Here is a 23,707-nt window from a genome sequence, read left to right as displayed (position 1 = left end):
AAGGAAAAGCCATCAAGTCAGGTATAGGACCTATGAACCGTGCCACTCACTGCGTGTTCACCCGACAATCATCCTGTGCATTAAACGAGATAATATGACTTTCAGATGTCATGCTGATCCAGTGCACTATGCTGGACCGATGGAATGATATAATTAGATACTTCATGATTATATTCATGACACAATCACTAGAAGAAAAAATCTATAACGATACAATATATTTGATTGGCTCACAATCGATCACTCCTGAGAAAAATTATGTATTTATCACATGAGATATATTCACAAAGATCAAGTCCAGCTCTAAACGATCTTCCATCTTTCCCTTCTTTCTCCCTCCACAAAGACATGGCCCACAACCGGAACAATCAAACTAATCATCCTCTTCCAACTCATCAATCTCTTCATCCTCCTCACCTTCCACCTCCTCTTCTCCTTCACTGACATCTTCATCCCTCGACGTCCGCCTACTCGAACTAATAGATCTCCAACCTGGTCCTGGCCCTGGTCCGGGGGCTTGCGATTGCTGCATACCCATAGCTATATGAGGTGGAGGAGGGCCGTATCCTGGTGCTCCAGGAGGTCCAGGTGGTCCACCGAAATGTGGTGCATGATGAGGATGAGGTTGAACATACCCTGGTGGAGGAGGAGGGTAATATCCGGGTGGTGGTGGACCAGGATGATACATTGGACCAGGTCCAGGTCCCTGGGTGACAGTCCCAGGATGTGAATGAGGTGCTCTTGGCATACCTGGATGAATCGGATGTCCTTGTCCATGAGGATGCATCGGCAAACCAGGTGGTCCATGTGGATGTGGATGACCATGTCCATGTCCGTTGGATTGTTGTAGTCCAGCAGCAGCTCCAAGTTGATGTACTTTTGCGTGTCTTTTCAAATTCGATTGAACAGAAAATCTCCTTCGACATGTCGGTTCCTTACATACGTATGGTCTTTCACCAGTATCTACACGACACCATATTAGCCCACTACTTAAAATTGATGAGGTTGGAGGAGACGAACTCACGACTGTACGTATGGATCCTTAAACTACTTGGTCTCGAGAAAGTCTTTGCACAAAAAGCACAAGTATATTTCGGTCCGCCATTCGCTCCACCAGTTGCAGACCCATTACCATTATTCAATTTCATCAATGGTTCATCTTCATCCTCTTCACTGCTCTTTCTCACTTTACGCTCTTCCTCAACCGCAGCAGCAGCTAACAACACTTCCATTCCTCTCATACCTGGATCACCACCACCCGCAGTGGACATTTCTGCATCTTCATCTAGCTGATTCTGACGCGTCTCCACTACTGATCTCTTCCTTCCTCTTAGCGATAACGACGGTCCAGGTCCAGATTCAAACTCATGCGACGATTTGACCGAATCTGTAGATTCCCTTCTCGTGGCCCACGGAGGAGCAGATTGAATGGTGTGATGTAATGGCGGTACAGGTTCGGAGAAAGAGGATTTATCCATCGATACGCTCGTTGCTAATCCCAATTCGTTGGCATGAGGATGAGAAGGACCGAACCTATTATTGCTGTTGGCGGTCAAACCCATGTTCATATCGCCACTTTTCTGCATGATAATTTCGGTTAATGACGATCTGCGTAATTCGGGTCGGCCAGTCATCTCAGGTGAAGGTGGTCTAGTGAGCGACTGTTTTCTCATTATATCAGATGCAGGAGAAGCTGATCGACTTAGACTCGAGGGTGGAGGGAACAACCTGTTATTGCTATCGTCCATCGCAGCTAGAGGTGGTAACATGGCGGAACCTCGTCTTTCTGGAGGAGCAGTCTGGAGGGGAGGAGGCATCTCGCTTGATACGGGTTTATCTCTGTCCGAAGCTGATAATCCTGCGAAATGGCTAGAGAGCTGACCACCGACAAGCGAAGGGTTTCTTGATGCTTGAGAAGGTCGTCTGGAGAATGGGAGAGGTTCATCTTCCAACGTAGGTGACAGACGCCCACCGGTGGTTGAGCCGGATAGCGAGGAACGTGACATGGATGCTGAAACACCAGCAGAGGAAGCTTGAGGTGGGTGCAGTAAGCCCCGAAGACCGGATGATGAATTGGATGGTCCAGCTGAAGGAGGTGCAGGTGAAGTAGCCATAGGGAAAGAAGCATTTCTTGATTGAGCTTGCCATCTTAATCTGGCTGATTCCTCTGCATCTCGCAAAGCTGGTGGACCGTCGGATCTTCGTCTTTTCTGTCCAGTCTCATCAGAGACGTACGGTATGGTAGGGAAAGAATTGGATCTATAAGGAGTAGGTTGGAATGGAGATGAACCTTTTTCGAATTCCGGTGCCCACCATCCTGCAGAATTCTCTGGCACAGCTGATGATGCCAGAGATGAGTATCGCGAGGTACGAGCGGAACTGGGGGAACCTGACGGGGAATTGGGGATGAGGGACGGTAATGATGGTGATTGGAATAATGAGGATGATGCAGGTGATTGAGTGTGATCTGCAACAACAGATAAATGATCAGCTTCCGTACTTCAGCGAACATGATGCGCGATGTGTGCACATCATTCCTTCGATGATGATGAACTTACCGCTTGCTACTCCAAACAATGATTTGATAGGCGGTAGAGTGATTGATTCAGGTGGCGTTATCTTGTTATCCTTGGTACCTTCTTCTTCTTTGACTCTCCTCAAAGGATGTTTCAACCCTAGATCACCGTAACCTTCATCCTCCATCATCTCTTCGTTGTCCGATGCGATCATGGGATCAAACCTTGATTGTCTTCTCACGGGCATCGTTTTTCGTTCTCTATCAGGAGAGGGTGGTTTCGCTTTGGGTGATATAGCAGAAGGTGAGATGTGTCCTCCCTGATTGAATAGTTTGGTCTGCAGGCGAGTTGAGGTGTCTGCAGAGACCATAGATATGGGAGGTAAGCGTGTTTTGGGACTGGTTGCCTCCTCCTTGATTATTTTCGAGCGAGGAGGCGATTTCGACTTTGGCTTGACGAGCTTTACTTGTGGGGTGATGAGCTGAGGGCTATGCTCGGCCTGTGGGGAGGTAGGTGTAGGTGTCATATCGTCAGAGCCAAAGCAGTAATTGTAGAAGGTCGTGGCAAGAGGGGAAAGGGGTGAAGATTGTCGAGGCATTGGTTCGAATGGGATGAATTTGATGGCAATGCGGTGTTTGAAGAATAGATGCACAGATATGATGTGATGCGAACAAGAATAAGAATAAAGAAGGTGAGAAGTGAGAAGGATAATAGGTTGATTGGAGCAGCGTTGGTGAGTTGACACACAGATGTTGACGGAGGATTGCCGAGATCGACGGTCGTTGTGTAGGGGAGTGGGAATGGGTAGATTAGGGTGACAAGGGTGATCGTACAAGTGCGATAGTGTGTATCAAGGGAGACCAAATGGCGAGTGGTGAGTTACGAGGTGTGTGCGTTGTTTGAGATGAGGTATAAGGTTGAAATGGCGATCACAACACGATCAGCATGAAGAAAGGGCGTTGTCAAGAAGCCATCGAAAAGTTTGGTTTTTGATTCGAAAGAAACCCCAAACGGCGAGGCAAAAGAAGCAATGTTGTTGTGTTGAGACGAAGAGGTGGGAGAAAGCATCGAGATCCGAAAAGAGGAAAAACAAAAACAAGAACCCAATGTGTGCCGGTAGTGTAGTCGATAGTCGATCAATGAATGATTTACGTTTATTTTCAGGAGGACCGGGCGGAATGATGAGACATTCGGTCGAAGAAAGGAGTGGTGCCCATGGGGGTTTCATGAGTTGTTTGGATTGACGAGCCAAAGGAATCCATGGTGATGTCCGGGGATGAGGATATCGATTGTGATTGAACGGAGTGAGCAGGGTGGGGGGAAGATGAGATCAGATCAGGTTAGATCAGCATGCCATCCCATCATTTGGAGCTGATAAAGGGCAAAAGAAGATGAAGAAACAGCCACCGCATTGGAGAGATGAAGGTAGAAGGGGTAATCCATCACCATCAAATACGGAACAAAGCGCAATTGATCGTCATCACCATCACCATCACCATTACCATCAATGATTTCGGAGTTTCATCATAGAGGGGATGTCCGAGATGATCAATGACTTCTTGCCGTTCCCTTTCACTCCTCTGTATCTCGTTGAGATCTCTTTCCAGTCAAAGGCAGGTAGAGCATTGTTGTGTTTTCTTCAATTGCGAGTGGGATCATCATCGTCGGTGTTGTGCACGCTTGGATCTCTTCACCACACCTTGATATGAGGTAGAGCCAAAACACCACACACCACAACACGGTCAAAGCGGTGTTACTCTAACAAACATCCCATCCCATTCCAAGGTATCCCTGAATTCCAACTTCCTCACATCCACTCCGTCCTTTGATAAGAAACAAAGAAAGGTGAAGATAATCAAGAGATATTGGAGCAGAAAGGATGTAACTGTACTCACAGAGACGATCCACTATACAATTCCAGACCAGAACTGTTATCACTGAACTATATTGTGCTATGTTGCTTCTTCGGATCCTTTGGTATGTTCCACCTATACAGATCTGCCGGGACTAACGGATCACTTTCTTGATTGATTGATCGGAAGACTTCCTTTGATATACACAGATATACACAGCTTGGAATGTGATGAACAATCAGTCTAAACGGATTCCATAAAATATATCCAATCTCAGTAGTCGGTATACGATGTTGCAGTTGAACTGAACGAAGATCCTGGTCTATAGCAAGAATAAGAAATGTTGATCACCGGAAGTGGAGATGATGAGCGAGATGGGTTGATCAGATGACGGGTGACAGAATGGTTGTGAATAAAGTACGACGACGATCCCTTTCTAAGGTATTGCTTTACAGTGGCTGAGCGTTGGGTTGGTACTTGGAGTAGCGAGAAGGGCCAAGTTAAAGTTTGGGAACTGACGATCGTACAGTAATGAAAAGAAAAAAGAATGACGATGGTGATATTCAAAAGCGATGGTAGGTGGAATATCAAGGAAAAAGCAGAAACTCTCAACTAAAGAAAGGGACGGGTAGATTGAAGATCTTTTCGGTTTCCGGGATGGAGTACGGTATCGTCGATCAGACAGGCAGCTTCAGTGGTGATGTCGTGATGTTTTTGTATTTTTGGTAAAAGGGGTAAATCCAAAAAAGAGGCGGCGGGCCACGCAGAAACAGAAACCTGCTTCCAACGCACGAAATGGAAATGGAATTGCCAAGTATCGTGTGAGATGTGAGATGTGAGCTGTGAGGTGTAAGGAAAAAAGGAAAATGTTTCAATTCAAGTGGATAGGTGATCGATATGATGACGATTCGGCAAATGCAACCAGTCAAAAGATTTCCACAAAAAGGAAGACAGCAACAGCAAGAATGAAGAGGGTATTACGTCCGAAGCAATCATGTACAGTAAGATACAGTACGTGCTGTACGTGGTTTGTACGCATACGCACGCAGTAAAAGCACAAATTGAGAAGCGCTCTTGTTTTTCTACAGCTACAGGGTATGTTTTCGGGATAGGGATTTGATCCAAACAGATCATCCTGGCGCTGCAGCCCGAGGCGAAACATCGAAAGAAAACAAACTCGGAGTTTTTTCTACAGGTATTTTGTCGATCCCTAAGATCACTCAGGGGTAAGCCAAAAAACCACGAGCCGCGTAGAAGATCATCCAGGAATTTACAAAGTGGCTTTCCTCATGCCTTGCACCTCTTTTGCCCTTTCCACGTTCCGAAATATAAAAGAGTGGCGGTCCATGGCAGAACGCCTTAATTACGTTTTACATCTTTACCATTCGGTGAAACGCCGCTGACCATTGAAATAATATGATGGCTGAGAGCTGATCGACAGGACAGGCGATGTTACCATCTCCGTCTTTTTCGATGAAGATGGGGCGTCTGTCATCGACATATCATACCGCAAGTGGAGCATACTCGTAATTGGTATGACTCATACAGCCACCTCCTGGCCGTTACATGTATAGTTCATGGTGTACTGTACTGCATAGATCAACAGATTAACAGAAAACATACAGTTTCAGTACATACCGTAGTGTTAAACAGTTAAACAAGCGTAATTGTGGAAACCAAACCAAATCAAATAACTTACCGGTGCGGAGAAAATCCAAACCTGTCCAATCGAAAAGGTACCGAGACGAGACAAATAAACCTACGAGCCCTGATCATCGTTACTACTGTACCCCTTTTTCTTACAAGCACTCCACGACGATCACCACGAGGAGGTGGCTTAATGACATAGCAGTTCGGTGTTGGGTGGAGCGGAGTTACTTGTACTGCATGTCACTCCCAAATCGGTTTGAGTATCTTCCTCTTCAACATATATCTCACAGCACGAACAAGTCATTTCGAAGTCCTGAAATAAACAAAAAAAAAGAAAACGGAAGAAAGTTTTGAAATTCTGAAATTCTGGGGTGATCGATACTCAGTTACACAGCACACTAGATCACCTCGAACCTGAACTAAAGAATTACATCACTTCTATTGCGACAACGCTAGTTTCAGTCGATCTTCTACATATATGTTCTTCGGGATTGGTGATTTCGGGGATCAGCTTGTTGTTTGTAGGTTTGCACAGCATGCAATTGGGTTGCAGATCTCATATGAATATCTCTGTGCCCATCGTGCCCTCAAGCAGTGCAGTATCTGTTATGGATTATTGACGATATTTCAGCAACGATAATCGTTAACGAAGATGTTTCCCTCGTGCTGTCTCTAGTGCGTGTCGACATCCACATAAAAGTATTGGCACTAATCATACATACTGATGTATTGAAATCGGATTACATGCTTTTCATACCACTCTGACTGAAGTCGTGGTTTTGAATTTGCAAGATTGTCAACATAAACTCCCCTAGTACATCAGCGAACCTGTCCACCACCGAATGAAGACATATCATCAGCTTATCGGTCATGTGGATTATCATCATCGAGGTGATATTCCCACTTACCAATCCCATCTTGTCCTATAGCATTTCAGCCCTTCTTTCCAAGGTAACCATTCTATTCTGCATCGTACATCAAGCCCAAACACCTCAAGTTAGCATACGCCGTAACATATAGCTTTGTTGATGATATATTGAAGCCAATCACCCACAAACCTATATGTCTAAGTGTATAACAACCTCTCTCAGTCAATGAATAAGCACAGATCAAACTCGAAGCGATGGAACAAAGTATCAATCCTATGATTTACTGGTCAACTTGGATCGTCGTATCGTGTTGAAGGGGTTTGTACTTGCCTGATCCTATTGTCGATGACACGACCGTCCCTAATCCTTCAAATATCGATCCTTTTGAAATCGATTTTCGAGTTCTCGTGGTCGACCTTGTATTAGGCTTCCTTTCGATTACAGTGGGCTTTACATCCTTGCCCTTGACATTCCTGGTTCTTCTCGTTGGCCTCGTTTTCGATGTGAATTGTAGAAAAGGTATGAAAGATAGAGGCGACGGTATAAATCGTTTGAGGATGTACCATGCTGCCAGAGAAAATGTAATGGTGGTGAAGCCAAAGATTACTGCAATCTATTGTTGGGGATGGAAATCAGTCACGTCAGGTTCAACGATGATGATGAATGGGCATGACAGAAGGTGAGAGGAAACACTTACGACATATTGGATATTCCGTACGAGCCAGAAGGACGTTTCCAAGAATGGTATGATCATCTCAGCATTGTTCGATGTGGTGTCTCTCGTGTATGAATCGTAAGTTGATAAGATAACTCGAGGAGCACGCGCACACACATCGATCAACTTTGTGTTGTTGATCTTTTTTAACTGAAGATGGTGCCCCACATCCGTCAACGTGGACCAGGTGGAGTTCCCGCTGAATGTGACAAGGAGTATTCATTCTTGACCACCCGATGCGGACCAAATTTGTCAGGTCATTCTCGTCCGGATAAGCAAGACAAGTAGCATGGTCTTACCCTGCCTGTGTCCCTCTGCGAGAGAAGCTTAGCTGCGAACGAACGAGCTGCTGTTCTAAGATGGTCACCTTAGATGTGTCCAAATATGTTCACAAACTACCTAATCGAGAATCTTTGGCAAGTATGTGTTTACAGTATCACACAGTCAATTTCCAACATCTATTAATTGTATCGTCACCTAAACCCCTGCCATCCTACATCATTTCTTTTTTCACGACTGTATATCGGTAGGACACCTCATAAATCACTTTATCAAAGCTGCTCTCCATCTGACAGCCTCATACCCCCATCCAAAATGGATAACAGCACTTGCCAAAACCAACCATACGCTCTGACCCCAATAAATCGCCACGCCATTACCTAAATCATCGCTGTCACTGGCTGTGACGATGTTGTTGGATTGTGAGACTGCATGACCTACCATAGCTGCTTGAGCGATGAATGATACCCATGTGAAGCTGATTGATAACAGATCAGTAAACCAATACTGAAAGATATGATAATTAGAGTTTTGGTAATGCTCATCATTCTGTAGTATGTAGTATGTGGTATGTGGTCTGTTGTTAAGAGATAAGAGGTGAGACGTCACTCACACGAAACATACCGATACAGAAATAAAATGAATCATAGCTAAACTATATAGTTTATCTTCATTTGGGATAGGAATCTTGCGGAATGAATATCGGATGGTGTAGGCATGATGTGCTCCGGTGATTAATACTAATGCAAACGCTGCGAAGGGTAGTTCAAATAGTTCAGTGGTGGATTGAGAGTACTTTTTTTGGTTTGTTTGTACTGTATTGTTACTCACCAACTACACTCGTTACAGCTACTTTACTCAAGTTCAGATTGATATCATTCGGAACAGGAAATCCAAAGTATCCAGATGGTATTTGATATTGAAATCCTCTGAATATACATCCTAGTTTACCTGTTATAACGAGGTTGGAGACGTTGTAGCCGCAATAATTTTGAGAACCGAATCGTATCTACGTATAAATAGATACAATGCTTTTTGTTAGCGATTTTCCATCTGACACGGTAATAAGGCCGAGAATGAGTTCACGCTCGCAGTGCATACTTGATGAGAGGTTAAAGCAATTCACCACTTGACTCTGCGTACTGACCGATACATACCACACAGAATCTGCACTTGAGAAAGCGGCTATAGCCAGAAGGACAGAAGAAAGGATAGGATAGGCTAGATGATATGGTAAACCGACTGTTCGATCGGGTGCTCCCATCGTGGTTGTTAGTATATTTAGTGTCTATTGGAGGGAGCTATATGACTCGGTCAGTGTAGGGTTGGTAGGGGATGAACTAGTATATATCATACGAGAGTCTTGGGTCGGCAAGGGCAGACTTGGAATGAGATGCGATGAGATCCGGTAGATTCGTTGACTTTTGAGGTTGATTATATCGTTATTGAAAAAAGAAACAAAATCGAGTCATTTGATTTTGAACTTTCAGCGGAGTGTCAAGTCGGGAGTTTCGTCATTTCAACATATCCTATCCTCGAGTCAAATCAGTCTTCTGGTGAAGAAAGGATAATGATATCGTCGGAACGCGCAAAATCCTTTCAAAGGAGAGACGAGTGCTCGTCATCTTGGTTTTTCCCCAGCTATCAGTAATGTACCGAAGTATGATCCATACGAGAGAAAGTCTTACTTGCGAGCTGTTGTACTCTCGTGCCAATTAGAGTTGCGTCGAGCGATTCACGACTACGAGAGAAGGAAAAGGTAAGGTAATTAGAGTTTGTCACCCAACACGTCATTGCGGATGGATTGCCACGCGGATCTGTGTCGTGACGTGGAGCAAAAGTCAAGAGTCAAAAGGATCAGCGAATGAATCATCATAACCTCATCTGATCCAGTAATTTACATTTACAAACTACTCTTCACTTGATCCAGAGTAGGAACACAGTACAAGATGAAATTCGCCATTCCACTCTCGCTCCTCGCTTTCGCCGCTTTGGCAAGTGCAAGTAACGTGATCGATTTAGATACCAAGAATTTTGAAGAAGTAAGTCGATGATCTGATTATCAACCAATCAAGCTGAATGCTGATGGAGCTGTCACCGGCAGTACGTAGGAGGTGATAGACCAGCTCTGGTAGAATTCTATGCCCCATGGTGTGGACACTGCAAGAACCTCGCACCGGTGTATGAGCAACTCGCCGATGCCTTCCCATCAGACAAAGTCGTAATTGCCAAAACCGATGCGGATGGCGTAGGTAGAGAACTAGGTTCAAAATATGATGTCAAAGGATTCCCAACTCTCAAATGGTTCCCTAAAGGCTCGTTGACACCTGAAGATTATTCTTCCGGAAGAGATTTGGAAGCTTTAGCTGGATTGTGAGTCTATCCATCCCAATACACAATACGACCTGCGATAAAAGTTTGCTGTAGCTGATTCAATGCCACGACGGTGATTATAGTGTCTCTGAGAAATCTGGTGTAAAGTCAAAGATCAAGCCTCCCCCTCCTCCTGTAGCTGTACAACTCGATGCTTCCAATTTTGATGATATCGCTTTGGATGATGATAAGAATGTCCTGGTCGCTTTCACTGCTCCTTGGGTGAGTCCAATAACATCAGATTATTTAATTCCACTTCACTACCTTCTGCATCTCCCCAATATCATGCTCTGCAGATCCATTTTGCACATGCCGAAATATAAAGCTAACCCTCATAAACATAGTGCGGTCATTGTAAAAACATGAAACCAGCCTACGAGAAAGTTGCCAAAGCCTTCTTATCTGAATCCGATTGTGTAGTCGCTCAGATGGATGCCGATGCCGCTCCTAACAAGCCCGTCGCTGCCAAATACGATGTCCGATCTTTCCCAACTATCAAATTCTTCCCTAAGGGATCGAAGGAACCTATCGCTTATTCTACTGGTAGATCGGAACAACAATTCATTGATGTGAGTGATCCATTCCCGAAAACCACATCAATATCGCCTTCGTTCGCATGCATTGCTGATATATGCACTTCTGATAGTTCCTCAACGAACACTGTGGAACCCACCGATCCATCACTGGTCTCCTTTCTGAGACTGCCGGTAAAGTCCTTACTCTCGATACTCTCGCTTCCAACTTCTTCACCGCTTCTCTCCCTGAGAGACCTGATGTTCTCGGTAAAGCCAGAGAATACCTCGCCACTTTGACTGGGGCCGATAAGAAGACCAACACTTCTGCTGAATACTATGTCAAAGCGATGGAGAGAGTCATTGAGAAAGGTGAAGGTTGGTTAACCAAGGAACAAGCTAGGTGAGTGGCTCATTCACCATGGTTGGCTAGAAGGGAAGAAGAAGGCTAACACTCTGAAACGAATTCATAGAATTGCCGGCTTACTCGCCTCACCTTCTTTGGCACCCACGAAACTCGATGAACTCAAAATCAAAGCCAACATTCTCTCTTCATTCGCTGCTCAGAAAGCCTCAGAGGCTGCCGATGCGGCTGAAGATATCTACGAACAAGTTGTAGATGCTGCTAAGCAAGTCCCACAACAAGCCAAAGATGGTGTGGATCAGTTTGCCGATGCGGTTCAAGATAAAGCTAAGAAGATCAAGGAGGAGCTTTAAGCGATGGGTTGGAGCAATATTTGACTGAGACGGAAAGGTATGGATAGATCATCGAGGGAATGGATAGGATAAGGAGGAATAGTAGCCGTATGCTAGTGTAGTAGTGATAACACAGACCGATACATGGAATGCATATGACAGGACTCACAACATTGTCGTTGATTTACCTACGATATAGTCTGGTAGCATGATACTGCCTGCATCTTCCAAGGAGAACAAGCATGGAATGTGAATGGAGCAGAGTGAGACGTGCCACATGTCGACACGTGGCAACATGGATGCGACGTCAGTCTCAGCTTGCAGTGATTTGAGATTGCGCGTCGATACTTCCTTCCATCGATGAACAAGTTGCTGATACATTCGACACCATCGATGTTAAAAGATTAGACCAAACATCGGACACTCCACTAGCCAATCATCGCATCATCAAGAATGGCCAAGAACCCAACCGCAAAGCTTCAAGAGCCCGCCAAAGATGAGAAGAAGGGAGAAGAGGAGACCGCTGCTCAAGTGGAGAAACCCGTAGTTGAAGAACCAGTATTGACAGTTGAAGAGGGTGAGTCGGCGATCCCATGTGTCTCTCCATTTGTGAAGCATACGTACTGACTGTTTGCTTGCACTTACACTGTATATAGAAATATTGAATAACATCACATTGATCGGCAGAGCAGTCTCGACTATAGAACCTAGATTCACCATCCGGGTCTTACGAACGTTAACCACGTTAAGGAAGAAGTTGAATAAATCTGTGCTGAAGAATGTACTCGATCAAGCTTTCCCTAAAGGATGTAAGTCCAGTCTCTTTTGCTTCAACTGTATATCTACATACAAGATAGATAGGCTAATGGTCTTTTCGGTTTTGGTGCAATCAGCTAAAACGGGTCAATCGTTAATTGCCAATCCCATATTCTCTTCTTTACCTTCTTCCTCGAGCGAAGAGTCAATGGAAGTTGATCCTACCGATTCAACTACAACCGCTGGTGATACTGCTGCTACTACACAGAAGAAGAAGTTTACACCTCCGTTGGATAATAGTGGAAATGACTTGATCCCTGAGGGAATCATTTACTTGAGATTACTTTTGATTCTCCTCAATCTAGATGCAGGCAAGATAGTCGAGGTGAGTATCGTGTTTTTCCTAAAATTCAGCTCTCACTGTGATGATTTGCAGCTGGACATTTAGACTGATATATCTTTCGTATAGGCTGGTGAATTCGCTCTGGAAACTACCGAAATTATTAGTTCGCTCAATCGACGAACGATGGATCAGATTGCCGCGAAAGTGTGGTTCTACTTGGCTAGATCTTATGAGCTACAAGGTAGATTGGCGGAATTACAGCCGTGAGTCCAACCCTCTTTTGTTTCCCATTGAGACATTATCATCGCTGCCCGAATGCGGTAGCTAATATTTCGCTGTTGTTCCATGATAGATCGTTTTTGGCTATCCGACAAACAGCTTCTTTGAGGAAAGACGAGACATTAGAGGTGAGTTTGAACCTCAACCCTCAACTGATCTGAACTGGTCTCGCGGTAAAGTCAACTTATAGCTGATACCTCTGCATGATCTAGGTCACCGTAATCAACTTGCTCTTGCGATCTTATTTGGCTTCTCAGCAATACGACCAAGCCGATAAACTTATCGCCAAATCCACTTTCCTCGGTGCAGCCAACCAAGCTCAGACTGTCAGATGGTTATTCTACGCAGGTAGACTACGAGCTATCCAATTGAATTATGCTCAAGCGAGAAATTATCTGCAGACTGCTATCAGGAGGGCGCCCAAGGACGAGGTCGCTCCCGGTTTTGTACAACTGGTGAGTCAGGAGCAGCTTACATCGGCTTACACCAAATGTAAGTGGATAAGCTGACAATGTTGCAACCTCAGATCCATAAATACTTCATCATCGTCGTACTTTTGACTGGTGTCATCCCAGATAGAGCCATGTTTAGAAAACCAGTCTTGAAACAAGCTTTATTACCTTACTTCCAAATTGTTCAAGGTAAGCTGAGTCATACTGTCATAGCGACAACCGAAAGACCCAGTTCAGCCAAATCTCAATTGACGCGGTGGTTTTGTTATTTTGATCAGCCGTCAGAATAGGAGATATAACAGGATTCGAAAAAGCATTCCAAACGCACGAACAAGTATTCTTAAACGATTCGACTCATTTCCTTATCCTTCGATTGAGACATTTCGTAATCAAGACTGCCCTTCGATCTATCACCTTGTCCTACTCAAGGATCTCCCTAGCGGATATCTGTATAAAGTTGAAATTGGATTCTGAAGAAGATACAGAATATATAGTAGCTAAAGCAATTAAAGATGGTGTGATTGATGCTTTCATCGATCATGAAAAGGGTTTCATCGTTTCTAAACAAATCAAAAATGTTTATGAGACGGATGAACCCACTATTCAGTTTAACAAGAGGGTTAATTTCTGTACACAGGTTTACAATGAGAGTGTTAGAGTGAGTGCTAAACAATTCATTTCATTTGCTTTCTTGGTGATTATCTTTATTATGTTGGACAGAAGCTGACTATGTCTCCTTACAGGCAATGAGATACCCTCCCAACGCTCACCGAAAAGGTAAGTTCATATTCAGCTAACGCGACGCCAGTGAGATTTGTCTTATTGGAGAGCTGATCACATTCTTTCTCGTATACAGAACTCGACACTGCTGCCGACGCCAGAGAAAGGGATAGAGAGATCGCTCAGCTCATCCAGGAGAACGAGAATGATGCGGATGATATGGATGATATGGGTGATCTCTAAGATACTGTTGAGTGATTAGAGATAGAATAATACGAATTGTGATGTGTAGTGCAAGATGATATGCAGAATTAATGAAACGCTTCGTCGGCTACAGTTCTATATTGTTCCATCTCCATGTGGGATGTCGATACTATCGGACTAAACGTAGTCTATCCAGTGCATTATGCTGAACGGAGAAGGAATAAAGGATAAAATAATGCATATGTACTAATCAATTGGAACAAGCACATTCACAAGAACACCAAAGCTATACTACTACAAATAACTTTTTTCTTCATTCACTTCACTTTACTTCTCTCACTTCTTCAATGTTCTCCACTACGAGTGTACGTAATTTACCATCTCTTCTCACCGTCCCAAGCCGCGTAGAACTTCTTCAAATCCTCTACATCATCCTTCGAACCCAGGAAGACAGGACATCTACCGTGGATATTCTTAGGAACGACATCCAAAATTCTTTGAGTTCCGGTTGTAGCTACTCCGCCAGCTTGTTCGGTAAGGAACGACATTGGGAAAGCTTCGTAGAGCATTCTCAATTTACCTGTAATATTTAGGTCAAAGTCAGTGAACGCTCCCAAGATATAGAAGATCATGAATCACTGGACCACTGGACGTGGAATATACAATTTCAAAGAAAGTGGAACAACTCACCATCTTTACTCTTCTTATCATCTGGGTAACCAAAGATACCACCGTACAATAACGTTCTGTGAACGTCTGCGACCATCGAACCGATATATCTAGCCGAGTAGGGTTTACCGTTCGAAGGGTATTTGATACTTTCCAAGTACTTGTTCGTAGGTTCGTAGAAGTGGAGCGAGTTTCCTTCGTTGAATGAATAGATTTTACCTCGAGAGGGGATCTTGATATCTGGGTGGGTGAGGATGAACTCTCCCAATGCCTATATATGACACAAGTGAGAGGACAAAAACAGGTCAGCACAGCACCATTGAGTGATCTAGTCATAAGTTAGGTAAGGGTGACTCACCTCATCAAGAGTGAATCCATCGACACCTTGTCCAGTGGAAAGTACAAGGTTACATGACGAACCGTACATTGTGTAACCGGCCGCTACGAGGTCTCTGCCTGGTTTCAAAACGTCGGCGACAGAAGCTTTAGATGGGTCTGACTATAATCGCGAAAAGTATCACTAATCAGCTTCTACCTCGTCTATAACAACCATTTGTTTAATTTGTATAATAACGCACGACCTTGTAGACACCGAAGATGGTACCGACATTAACACCCGCATCGATGTTGGAAGAACCATCAAGGGGATCGAAAACGACGGCGCTGTAAGGTTGAAGAATATTTGTAAGCTTGGAGATCACATCCCTTTGAGCGACCATATGACCGACGAATCAGAGATGCCAGATACATGCATGGAGGTAGGAGTGAAGAAAACGTTGATACCCACTAAGTACCTTTTGATCCACCGACGATAATAGCCTCATCAACTTCCTCTGAAACCATCACACTACATTTGCCGGAAGCTGAAAGGGCGTTCACCATGATATCATTTGACAAGACATCGAGTTTCTTTTGATCTTCACCTTGAACGTTGGATGCACCGGCAAGACCAACTAGGTTGATAAGTCTGGCTTTTCGTACATTTGATGCGATATATTTGGAAGTTACCTATTCACACGACGTTAGCCTTTCATGCCCACAGCAGATACCTCCTTTCATCACTCAACGAGTAAACAGTGAAGGGAGTGAGAGCTTACTCACCTGGATAGCAATCAGAAGCATGGTGAGATCACCGGAAGCCTCCTCACCCAATGCCCGTTGTCTCGACAGGATATGTCGAGTGAGGGTGATAAGGTCAGTGGTGGGTGGTTCGAGGTCCGCACCGAGTGTAGTCTGAGGAGCTGCCATTGTGTGTGCGTGTGGTGTGCTAGTGAGGATTAAACTGAGTTGATGTTGTTGTTGTAGATACAAGTGAGGTTGTTGTTGGACTAGTTAATAATTATGATCTATGGGATGGAAAATGGAAATGTAAAAGATTATCGGTACGGAAAAGGAATAAAGCGGCTATGGCCATGGAATATGGAAATGATTATCAGTGGTGGTAGTACCAGTGGTATCCATCTCATACCGCTGTGTCGGTGAGGAGAGAGAGCAGTAATGTTGGACGGTCCGAATCGAATGATGGAATAACCGTACGTCACTCTGGGTGTGATCCTAATCTCAGGGTAAATCACCGTATCATACTCCGGACCGGTGTCCCAATCGGTTCTAATCGGATCCTGAATCATGATGTTATGCATCCCATATCGAGTAGCTTATGCATGCATTGAAAGAAAAAAAAAATGTATATATATGACATGACTTCATATTCAACTGCGATCATTAACCTGAACACTGTTACCCTACACTAAACCATCTCTTCGTTTATTCATCTTTGAAGGCAGATGCATCTAGAAAACGTCATATGTTAGCGATACTGGCCTGACGTCGGGAAGGGGATAAAAAACCTGAAATCCGGAGACCCAGTCTACCCAATCTACTCACCTATCACATCATCCACTCTTAAAATCATTCTCACCACTTGAGTAGCTAATAAGAATTGTTGTCGTTTCGAGATCAATGGATCGTATACATGTTGTGTTTTCATATCTACGCAACCCGCCAAAGCATAACATCAGCAATGCTCGAATAAAGAGTAATCACGATTATGCTTGGAGAGTCAACAGACACTCACCATTCTCTCCTTTTCCGAGACAGTCAATACCTAATCTGGGGTTACCTTCGGTGACCTGTCTAGATTTCACATCTGCCAGGGTATCGATAGGTGATAAACCAGAGTTTTCGGCCAAGGCGAGAGGGATGGCATCGAGAGCTTTCGAGAACGCTCTCATAGCGTATTGCTCGATCGATGGGATCTAATTGTCCAGTCAAGATCAGGAATAATGCGCTTATATAACCTGCACGACTGGCCGTATTGCACTCACTTCATCAGCCTTCTTGGATACAGCAATGGAAGCGCAGATCTCAGCAGCACCACCTCCATATACTACTCGGTTGTCTTTAACAAGGTTTCGTACCACACAGATGGCATCGTGAAGTGCTCTTTTGGCTTCGTCGATGATCTAAAACAAGTAAAGTTGATCAGCACACAGCTCTGTGGTAATTTGTGGCTTGACGGTAGCTCAGCTCGACTTACCATCTTGTTACTTCCCCTTACGAAAACGGTGACAGCTCTGGTATTCGCACACTCCTCAATGACCAGCATCTTATCCCTCGTAGTACCGAATGTGAGCTCCCTGACGAGACCGGCTCGACCAAGCTTATCAGCTGAAAGATCTTCGAATCGAGGTACAATTCGTCCGTTGGTGGCGATAGCAATGAGCTGAAGATGAGAGAAGCATGAGCTCAGGCATTCCACGGGGTCTATGTATTCAGCTCACCTCAATCTCCGGTCCACCGACCCATCGGACAGCTGGTAATTCATTCTGCATGAGTAAATGGTTGGCTTCATCGTCGAAACCCCATTGACAGATGACTAGGTTGGCTCCAGTGTCCTTGACCCTATGTAGTAACGCTTGTCAGCTCTCGATCCTATATGTACCATCTTTGGTCCGATATTCCACCAGGCCCGGATTTGTCCGCGCTCATACTCCACTGCGATTGCCCCTTTCCCAGTTGATACTCCTGAGGAGCATGTCCCATCTCTCAGAGTCCAGAACTCATCCACCGACCTACATAGCACAATCCCACGCTGAACGAAATTGAAGGACCACTCCCACTCACATCTTAATCATATCTTGGAACTTCTCTTTCTCATACTCCCTCAGTTTCTTGAACTCCTCCACAGACTCAATGTCCAACTTATGTTTAGTCTTAGGTCGAGGAGGTTCAAACGGACAAGTCAATATCGCGATCTTGGCATCTTTGACCGTACTGGGCATTTGAGGGTGCGACATATCTTTGTCAACTACGACACCTTTCACCAGTGAAGTATCTTCCAATGATCCCCCGACTTTACCATCGACTTTGATCAGTTCGAAATCGACATCGCGCCTTGCTAGGTCCGCTACGGAGAGAACGGCGTCGACAGCGATGTTGGCGAATTTGTCGTGGGCTATTGAAACACTACAATGACGAACAAAAGTACAGTTCAGTCCTTATGTTATGTGATGTGATAAGAAGGGGAAGCGAGCGTACATCTTACTTCCCAAACTTGTCTTGGCTGTTTTCAATAAATTGGTAGTATCTTCTTTACTGAACTCGATCTGTAAATGATATATCAAAATCAATATCAGTCTCGATGACCCATGGAGCACACCACAATTTTCAGAGTTTACAAGAGCAGTGACGTGATACCCACCTTATCAGCTACTCGATCCAACTCTTGCACAGCGACTTCACAGGCTTTCTCATAACCATCTGCTATCCTGATTGGGTGAATACCTCGATCCAAGAGATCTAAAGCCGATGAGAGAAGGGCGCCGGCAAGGACTAAGAGCGTAATCAAAGTATCAGCTCCATTATATCATTGATGAGACCGAGCGATAGTTTCTGATAATTGGATTGACTTGTATTGATATTGAAAGATATGCCTGATATGGTCAAAAAAAATGAACACTCACCGACTACACCTGTCGTACCATCTCCAATTTCATCATCCTGCGATTTCGAAACTTCCACCAACAACTTGGCGATCTGATGTTCTACTTCCATCTGACCCAATATGGTAGCACCGTCATTGGTGACTGTTATATCTCCGTCTGGCGAGATGAGGATTTTGTCGAGACCTGTTGGGATTACGGAGGAAAAAAGCAAAACACGCAGTTAGCCTACTGATCAGTCTGATATGTGATGAGAAATTGGAAAATTGTCAGACTCCTATGAGTGTCTATGTACACCCCTCGTCTTACAAAAAGGGTCAAGGAGAAATGAAGAGGTCGTATGCGTATGACTCACCTCGAGGACCAAGTGAAGATTTGATGATATTTGTGACTACACCGGTAAAATCATATACGAATCAGCGTTTCCTGTTCCTCTCCTTCCAAGGTTTCGTCATCTTTCAAACAATCTCACCAGCTCGAGCAGCAAGGATATGACTCTATGACACATATCGCATCGTCAGCTTACACTCGTCGATCCGAAGAAACGTCAAGGTAGTGGAAGCTCACCCTGATAGCTTCTAATCCATGCGTTCGCACTTTCTTCCCTTGTTCACTGTACCATCAACTGCGAATCAGCTATGGCTCTTGTGTTGGTATTAGCTGACTCACCGAACGATGATAAATGGTCTTCCATTCTATTTGGCATCAATCAGTCAATTGATCAGCTGAGACTGCGTGAGTGCGATAGGCACAGCTGAGCCCGGATTGAAATTGACACATACCTCATCTTGAGCGTAGACTGCTTGTCCAGGATCTATTTGACCTACCGACATTTTGCGTGATTCCTGCTATAGGGACGACAAGTCTTGAAAACGCGAAGATATGATGTATAGACCAGTAGTGTAATGTAATTTTGGAATGTAGATTATCGAACTGAAATTCCATGAACATCCACCAACGCGCGCGGATCATCCAGGGTAGGCACGTTCCACTCATCGCTATTGGCGAGCCTAAGAGTTGCAGAGACGGGTGGAGGTCCTCCCTCAAAATACTCGTATCGAATGAATTTGGGTCGTTCGTGTTCAGAAATTGTTGACAAGTTTCATGATACTTCGAGACCTCAAACAAGCTCAAGAGCCTTAGGCAATCATCGATATCGAAAAATAGAGTCCGTACATGATGGTAGACTCTGAACGCAATGAGGACAAGGGATCTTCCAGCAAGGGTCGAGCTCAATCAGCTAAACGACCTTCAAAACCTATCGAAATCAATCCAGATGAACCATATAAGATGCGAATCACCTCAGGCGGGTCAATATCATCTTTCGTGGATTTCGCTATCAACTTTCTGAATGTAAGTGATATCCGTATCTCGTCAGGTGAAGAGGTGTAGCTGACAAAGTGATGTAGGTTAATCCACATACACCCTTAGTCTTACATACTCTTCCTCCCCCTCAGCCGAACCAGAAAAATACTGAAGCTGGACCATCAACCACGAATAAATACTCGACAACACTACTCACATGTACGACCAACATATCTCGTTTGATATCCGTTGTGGAAATAATAAAACGAAGTTATATCGAACAATTACGTTCGTCCAGCAATGACTCGAAGACTAAGGGGAAGGGGAAGATGAGGATGAGTAAAGGGATATGGCAATATACCGAGTCGGCTTTGTATCATCCACCTGTACCTGATCCTGGGACTGAGAGCGAAGAGGCAATGGGAGGGGAAATGAATGGCTTGGAGAGGGTTTTGAAAGGCAAATTGAGGTAAGTCTTCGAGTTATACCGCTATCAATGCACATACTGAATAACCATGTGTAGACCCAAAATGACCCATCATCCTTATTTGACTATCACCCTATCCACTATCCCGCTTGGACTTGAACAGAAAAGGAATGTCACGGTACAGCATACAATGGTGAAAGCGAAAAACAGCAAGAAGAAAAAGAAAGCTAGTAAAACCTCACATGACGATGAGCGGGAGGAAGAAGAGGGAACGCTGATAGAGGTAGACAAGAAAGATGATGATAATGAGGACAAGAAGGTCACAGCAGAAGATAAGATCCAGAATGAAAAGGATAAAAAGGGAGTCAAGAGAAGTTCGGATACTGAAGATCAGAATAAGATAGGTAAAAAACGGAAAATTACCGACAGCAGCAAGGACACGGTCAGTGTAAAGATATAGCTTCGTAGTTGTTCATGGATGCTGTCAGTCCGATTTTGATATGAACATGCGAGTTATGAGCTCCAGTCTTCCAATGAAAGGTGCATATGAGTATGAGTTGGTCGTAGTGTATATTATGTATGTATGTATGATCCGTTCTTGTAAATGCTGAAATGCCCAAAACCTTCAGATATCCAATATAATATGCTACAATTATTTGTCTCATCCACTGTCCAACTCAAACCCAAAAGATATACCCCGCCGCACGTCCTGCCTCTTTCATATTCCTCGACTGTACGAGTAAACAGCTCGCCACGTTTTGTTCAGGTAGATCGGCCCTCTACCTTCCTGCATGACTGGACAATCTCCGGTGACTTGCTCTCATCTGAATTGCGCAAGGGCGACTATCTCCAGGTACACCTTGATCTCCGTTCTTCTCCCCTTCTCCCCTTCTCCCTTATCCTCAATTGACAGGCTTAGTCGACAACTCCCTCCTTACCACCTCACCCTCAATTTTCAAATCCGGTTTCTTCCCAGGTAACTCAACCTTTGTTCCCTCACGTCCGTCTTCCAAACTCAGACCCTTTGCCCAATCTGTCGTAGGAAATTCCACATCGAACCTAACGTACATGTCACCTTTTCTGGATGTACCTCGTATAGGCATACCTTCACCTTTGATCGTATACACCGAACCAGGTTTAATTATCCTGTCTCCCCTCTTCGAATCCACATGTATACCCCTTCCGTCCAAGTGGATAAATAGGATCCTCGAGAAGCCCAAGAGAGATTCGGAGAGACGGATGGATATGAGGATGGAGAGACCGCCTGGTGAGTGGGGTTGGGGTTTGAACGATGGATGGGGTAAATGTCGGATTAGGAATATGATATCTCCAGCAGGGACATCGGGCTGTACGTAGGTTATAAAACAGTCAGTATACCAAAAACTTGAATCATCCCTATTATCCCTTTAACTTTGATGTCCATCATATAACGAAGCTTGATCTTCAATTCCTAAACCTAGACGCTAATAAGGAGAACCCCACTCACCTCTTCATCACCTTCACCTCTCAATGCTATCCTCTCTCCATCCTCCGTACCAGGATCAATCATGAATTCTATCCTCTTCTTCTCTTTAGTCACTTTAAGTCCCTTACATTTCTTACATTTCTCTTTGTCCCTTATCTTCTTGCCTTCTCCATGACATGATGGACAAGGTGATTTCACTTTGCCTAATAATCCAGGTGCAATCTACAATCACCATCAAAGGCAACAAAAAACAATTAGCACTTGAGAGATTGTGGGTATATCTAGGCTGGCTGAATGGAGTGACACTCACATGTCTGTCTGTGAATATCGTTCCCTTGCCTTCACAGTTCCCACATTCCTTCGGTTCCACCCCCGGTCTGGCACCAGATCCTTTACACCCACCACATATCCTATCCCTCTCAAGGTTCATCACCACTTTCTTACCCTTGTATGCCTCTTCCAGACTTATATCATAAGGGACAACCGTATCCCTTCCCTTCGCCGGTTTCCTACGTCTCGATGGTCCACCTCCCATATCGAATTCGAATGATCCACCGCCCATACCGAAACCACCTCCACCGAACATCTGAGCGAACAGATCGTCCATGTCCATACCCATATCTGAGGGCATACCGCCACCTCTGGGTGGACCGTCAGGTCCATGAGAGTCGTATGTCGCTCGCTAAGTACAGATCCGAATCATTATTCAATACATAGTCTCTAAGGAGCACAGGTGGACAAGTAAATGGACAGTCAACTCACGTCATTAGGATTTGATAGTGTCTCGTATGCTTGACCTATCTTCTGAAAAGTCTCGTGTGCCTGTGGATCATCTGGGTTCTACGAGAAGTTTTACCTTGTCAGCTGAACGATTGCTTAGATTCGCTACTACCAACTCACTTTGTCCTATATAGCAGGTACATCGAGGCGTCGTCTGGATTAGTCATCGAATATCATCGTATATCTCGTCTCGCTCACAGGATGATGCTGCATAGCCTTTTAAACCATGCCTAGATCAGCACCCATATTTACCTTCTAGTCAGGACATACTCACCTTCTTCTTGTAAGCCTTCTTGATCTCTGCGTCGGTAGCATCCACCGATACCTCCAAGAGGTCATAGTAGGTCGTATCGAATACCACTGTTCATCGTACAGTACGCATTTGCATCATCAGCGTGCTGGCCAGAACAGTGACTAACCCATTCCTTCCCCACTTACTCTTCGGCTTTGTTCTGTACACCGGCTAATGGTAAATACACTCGTTCGCACCTTGTCAAACGGTCATCATGGTTCCTCATCATCATCTTCTCGAACATCATAGTCATCATCATCAGCTATTGAAATAATCGGTTCAATCACGTGACAATTTCGGCCTGATCGGTCTGTTTCGGTTTTGAACTGTGTTTTATCATTATATGGGATACTCAAACAAAATACAAAGTGGGTACCGGCCCCTCCCCAAAAAAGATGCCGGTGATTCCTGAAATTATTGGATATTTTCCACTCCTACGAAATACGGATATACGTTATACATGAGCTCCGCCAGATACCATTCACGCATTCTCACCACCACCCTCGTCATCTCACATCCCATCTTGTTTTTGCTTTTCTCTTCATCTCTTTCTTCTCTTCTCTTTTTGAGATCATCAGCTTGCCTTCCCTCTTCTTGCTGTCTTACCTATC

The 23,707-nt window shown here is 44.5% G+C and overlaps 8 protein-coding genes across 8 annotated transcripts; 3 read left to right on the top strand and 5 right to left on the bottom strand.

The window, feature by feature from the left end:
* Window positions 1–373: 373 nt before the first annotated feature.
* Window positions 374–3,114, bottom strand: L199_006087 (uncharacterized protein; the record flags this gene model as incomplete). The annotated part of the gene is made up of 3 exons (XM_064891788.1): window positions 374–963; window positions 1,025–2,467; window positions 2,559–3,114. The coding sequence occupies 3 exons, from the start codon at window positions 3,112–3,114 to the stop codon at window positions 374–376; spliced, it is 2,589 nt and encodes an 862-aa protein (XP_064747860.1).
* A 5,032-nt stretch (window positions 3,115–8,146) lies between these two features.
* Window positions 8,147–9,146, bottom strand: L199_006086 (uncharacterized protein; the record flags this gene model as incomplete). The annotated part of the gene is made up of 4 exons (XM_064891787.1): window positions 8,147–8,360; window positions 8,496–8,634; window positions 8,714–8,891; window positions 9,009–9,146. The coding sequence occupies 4 exons, from the start codon at window positions 9,144–9,146 to the stop codon at window positions 8,147–8,149; spliced, it is 669 nt and encodes a 222-aa protein (XP_064747859.1).
* A 685-nt stretch (window positions 9,147–9,831) lies between these two features.
* Window positions 9,832–11,484, top strand: L199_006085 (protein disulfide-isomerase domain; the record flags this gene model as incomplete). Its single annotated transcript, XM_064891786.1, has 6 exons — window positions 9,832–9,924; window positions 9,987–10,255; window positions 10,339–10,477; window positions 10,600–10,824; window positions 10,902–11,170; window positions 11,241–11,484. 6 exons carry the CDS (start codon window positions 9,832–9,834, stop codon window positions 11,482–11,484), a joined length of 1,239 nt encoding a protein of 412 aa, XP_064747858.1.
* A 432-nt stretch (window positions 11,485–11,916) lies between these two features.
* Window positions 11,917–14,256, top strand: L199_006084 (uncharacterized protein; the record flags this gene model as incomplete). The annotated part of the gene is made up of 10 exons (XM_064891785.1): window positions 11,917–12,040; window positions 12,120–12,272; window positions 12,357–12,604; window positions 12,689–12,825; window positions 12,915–12,969; window positions 13,054–13,296; window positions 13,368–13,482; window positions 13,572–13,951; window positions 14,037–14,070; window positions 14,150–14,256. The coding sequence occupies 10 exons, from the start codon at window positions 11,917–11,919 to the stop codon at window positions 14,254–14,256; spliced, it is 1,596 nt and encodes a 531-aa protein (XP_064747857.1).
* Window positions 14,257–14,591: 335 nt separating this feature from the next.
* On the bottom strand, window positions 14,592–16,134 carry L199_006083 (uncharacterized protein; the record flags this gene model as incomplete). The annotated part of the gene is made up of 6 exons (XM_064891784.1): window positions 14,592–14,797; window positions 14,908–15,157; window positions 15,245–15,385; window positions 15,465–15,549; window positions 15,674–15,894; window positions 15,988–16,134. The coding sequence occupies 6 exons, from the start codon at window positions 16,132–16,134 to the stop codon at window positions 14,592–14,594; spliced, it is 1,050 nt and encodes a 349-aa protein (XP_064747856.1).
* Window positions 16,135–16,650: 516 nt separating this feature from the next.
* Window positions 16,651–19,660, bottom strand: L199_006082 (T-complex protein 1 subunit epsilon; the record flags this gene model as incomplete). The annotated part of the gene is made up of 15 exons (XM_064891783.1): window positions 16,651–16,676; window positions 16,771–16,875; window positions 16,961–17,141; window positions 17,211–17,348; window positions 17,423–17,608; window positions 17,667–17,787; window positions 18,010–18,351; window positions 18,424–18,491; window positions 18,587–18,717; window positions 18,849–19,013; window positions 19,183–19,218; window positions 19,300–19,324; window positions 19,395–19,440; window positions 19,497–19,522; window positions 19,610–19,660. 15 exons carry the CDS (start codon window positions 19,658–19,660, stop codon window positions 16,651–16,653), a joined length of 1,647 nt encoding a protein of 548 aa, XP_064747855.1.
* Window positions 19,661–20,006: 346 nt separating this feature from the next.
* L199_006081 (uncharacterized protein) lies at window positions 20,007–21,019 on the top strand (the record flags this gene model as incomplete). The annotated part of the gene is made up of 3 exons (XM_064891782.1): window positions 20,007–20,180; window positions 20,237–20,601; window positions 20,656–21,019. 3 exons carry the CDS (start codon window positions 20,007–20,009, stop codon window positions 21,017–21,019), a joined length of 903 nt encoding a protein of 300 aa, XP_064747854.1.
* Window positions 21,020–21,461: 442 nt separating this feature from the next.
* On the bottom strand, window positions 21,462–23,618 carry L199_006080 (uncharacterized protein; the record flags this gene model as incomplete). The annotated part of the gene is made up of 7 exons (XM_064891781.1): window positions 21,462–21,905; window positions 22,046–22,246; window positions 22,335–22,706; window positions 22,787–22,864; window positions 23,003–23,020; window positions 23,079–23,164; window positions 23,582–23,618. The coding sequence occupies 7 exons, from the start codon at window positions 23,616–23,618 to the stop codon at window positions 21,462–21,464; spliced, it is 1,236 nt and encodes a 411-aa protein (XP_064747853.1).
* Between the last annotated feature and the right edge of the window lie 89 nt (window positions 23,619–23,707).

The sequence above is a fragment of the Kwoniella botswanensis genome, chromosome 1, assembly GCF_036426115.1.
Source record: "Kwoniella botswanensis chromosome 1, complete sequence".
In the NCBI taxonomy this organism is placed as follows: domain Eukaryota; kingdom Fungi; phylum Basidiomycota; class Tremellomycetes; order Tremellales; family Cryptococcaceae; genus Kwoniella; species Kwoniella botswanensis.
Note: the sequence above shows the minus strand (reverse complement) of the source record. Positions and strands in the feature narration are given on the sequence as shown.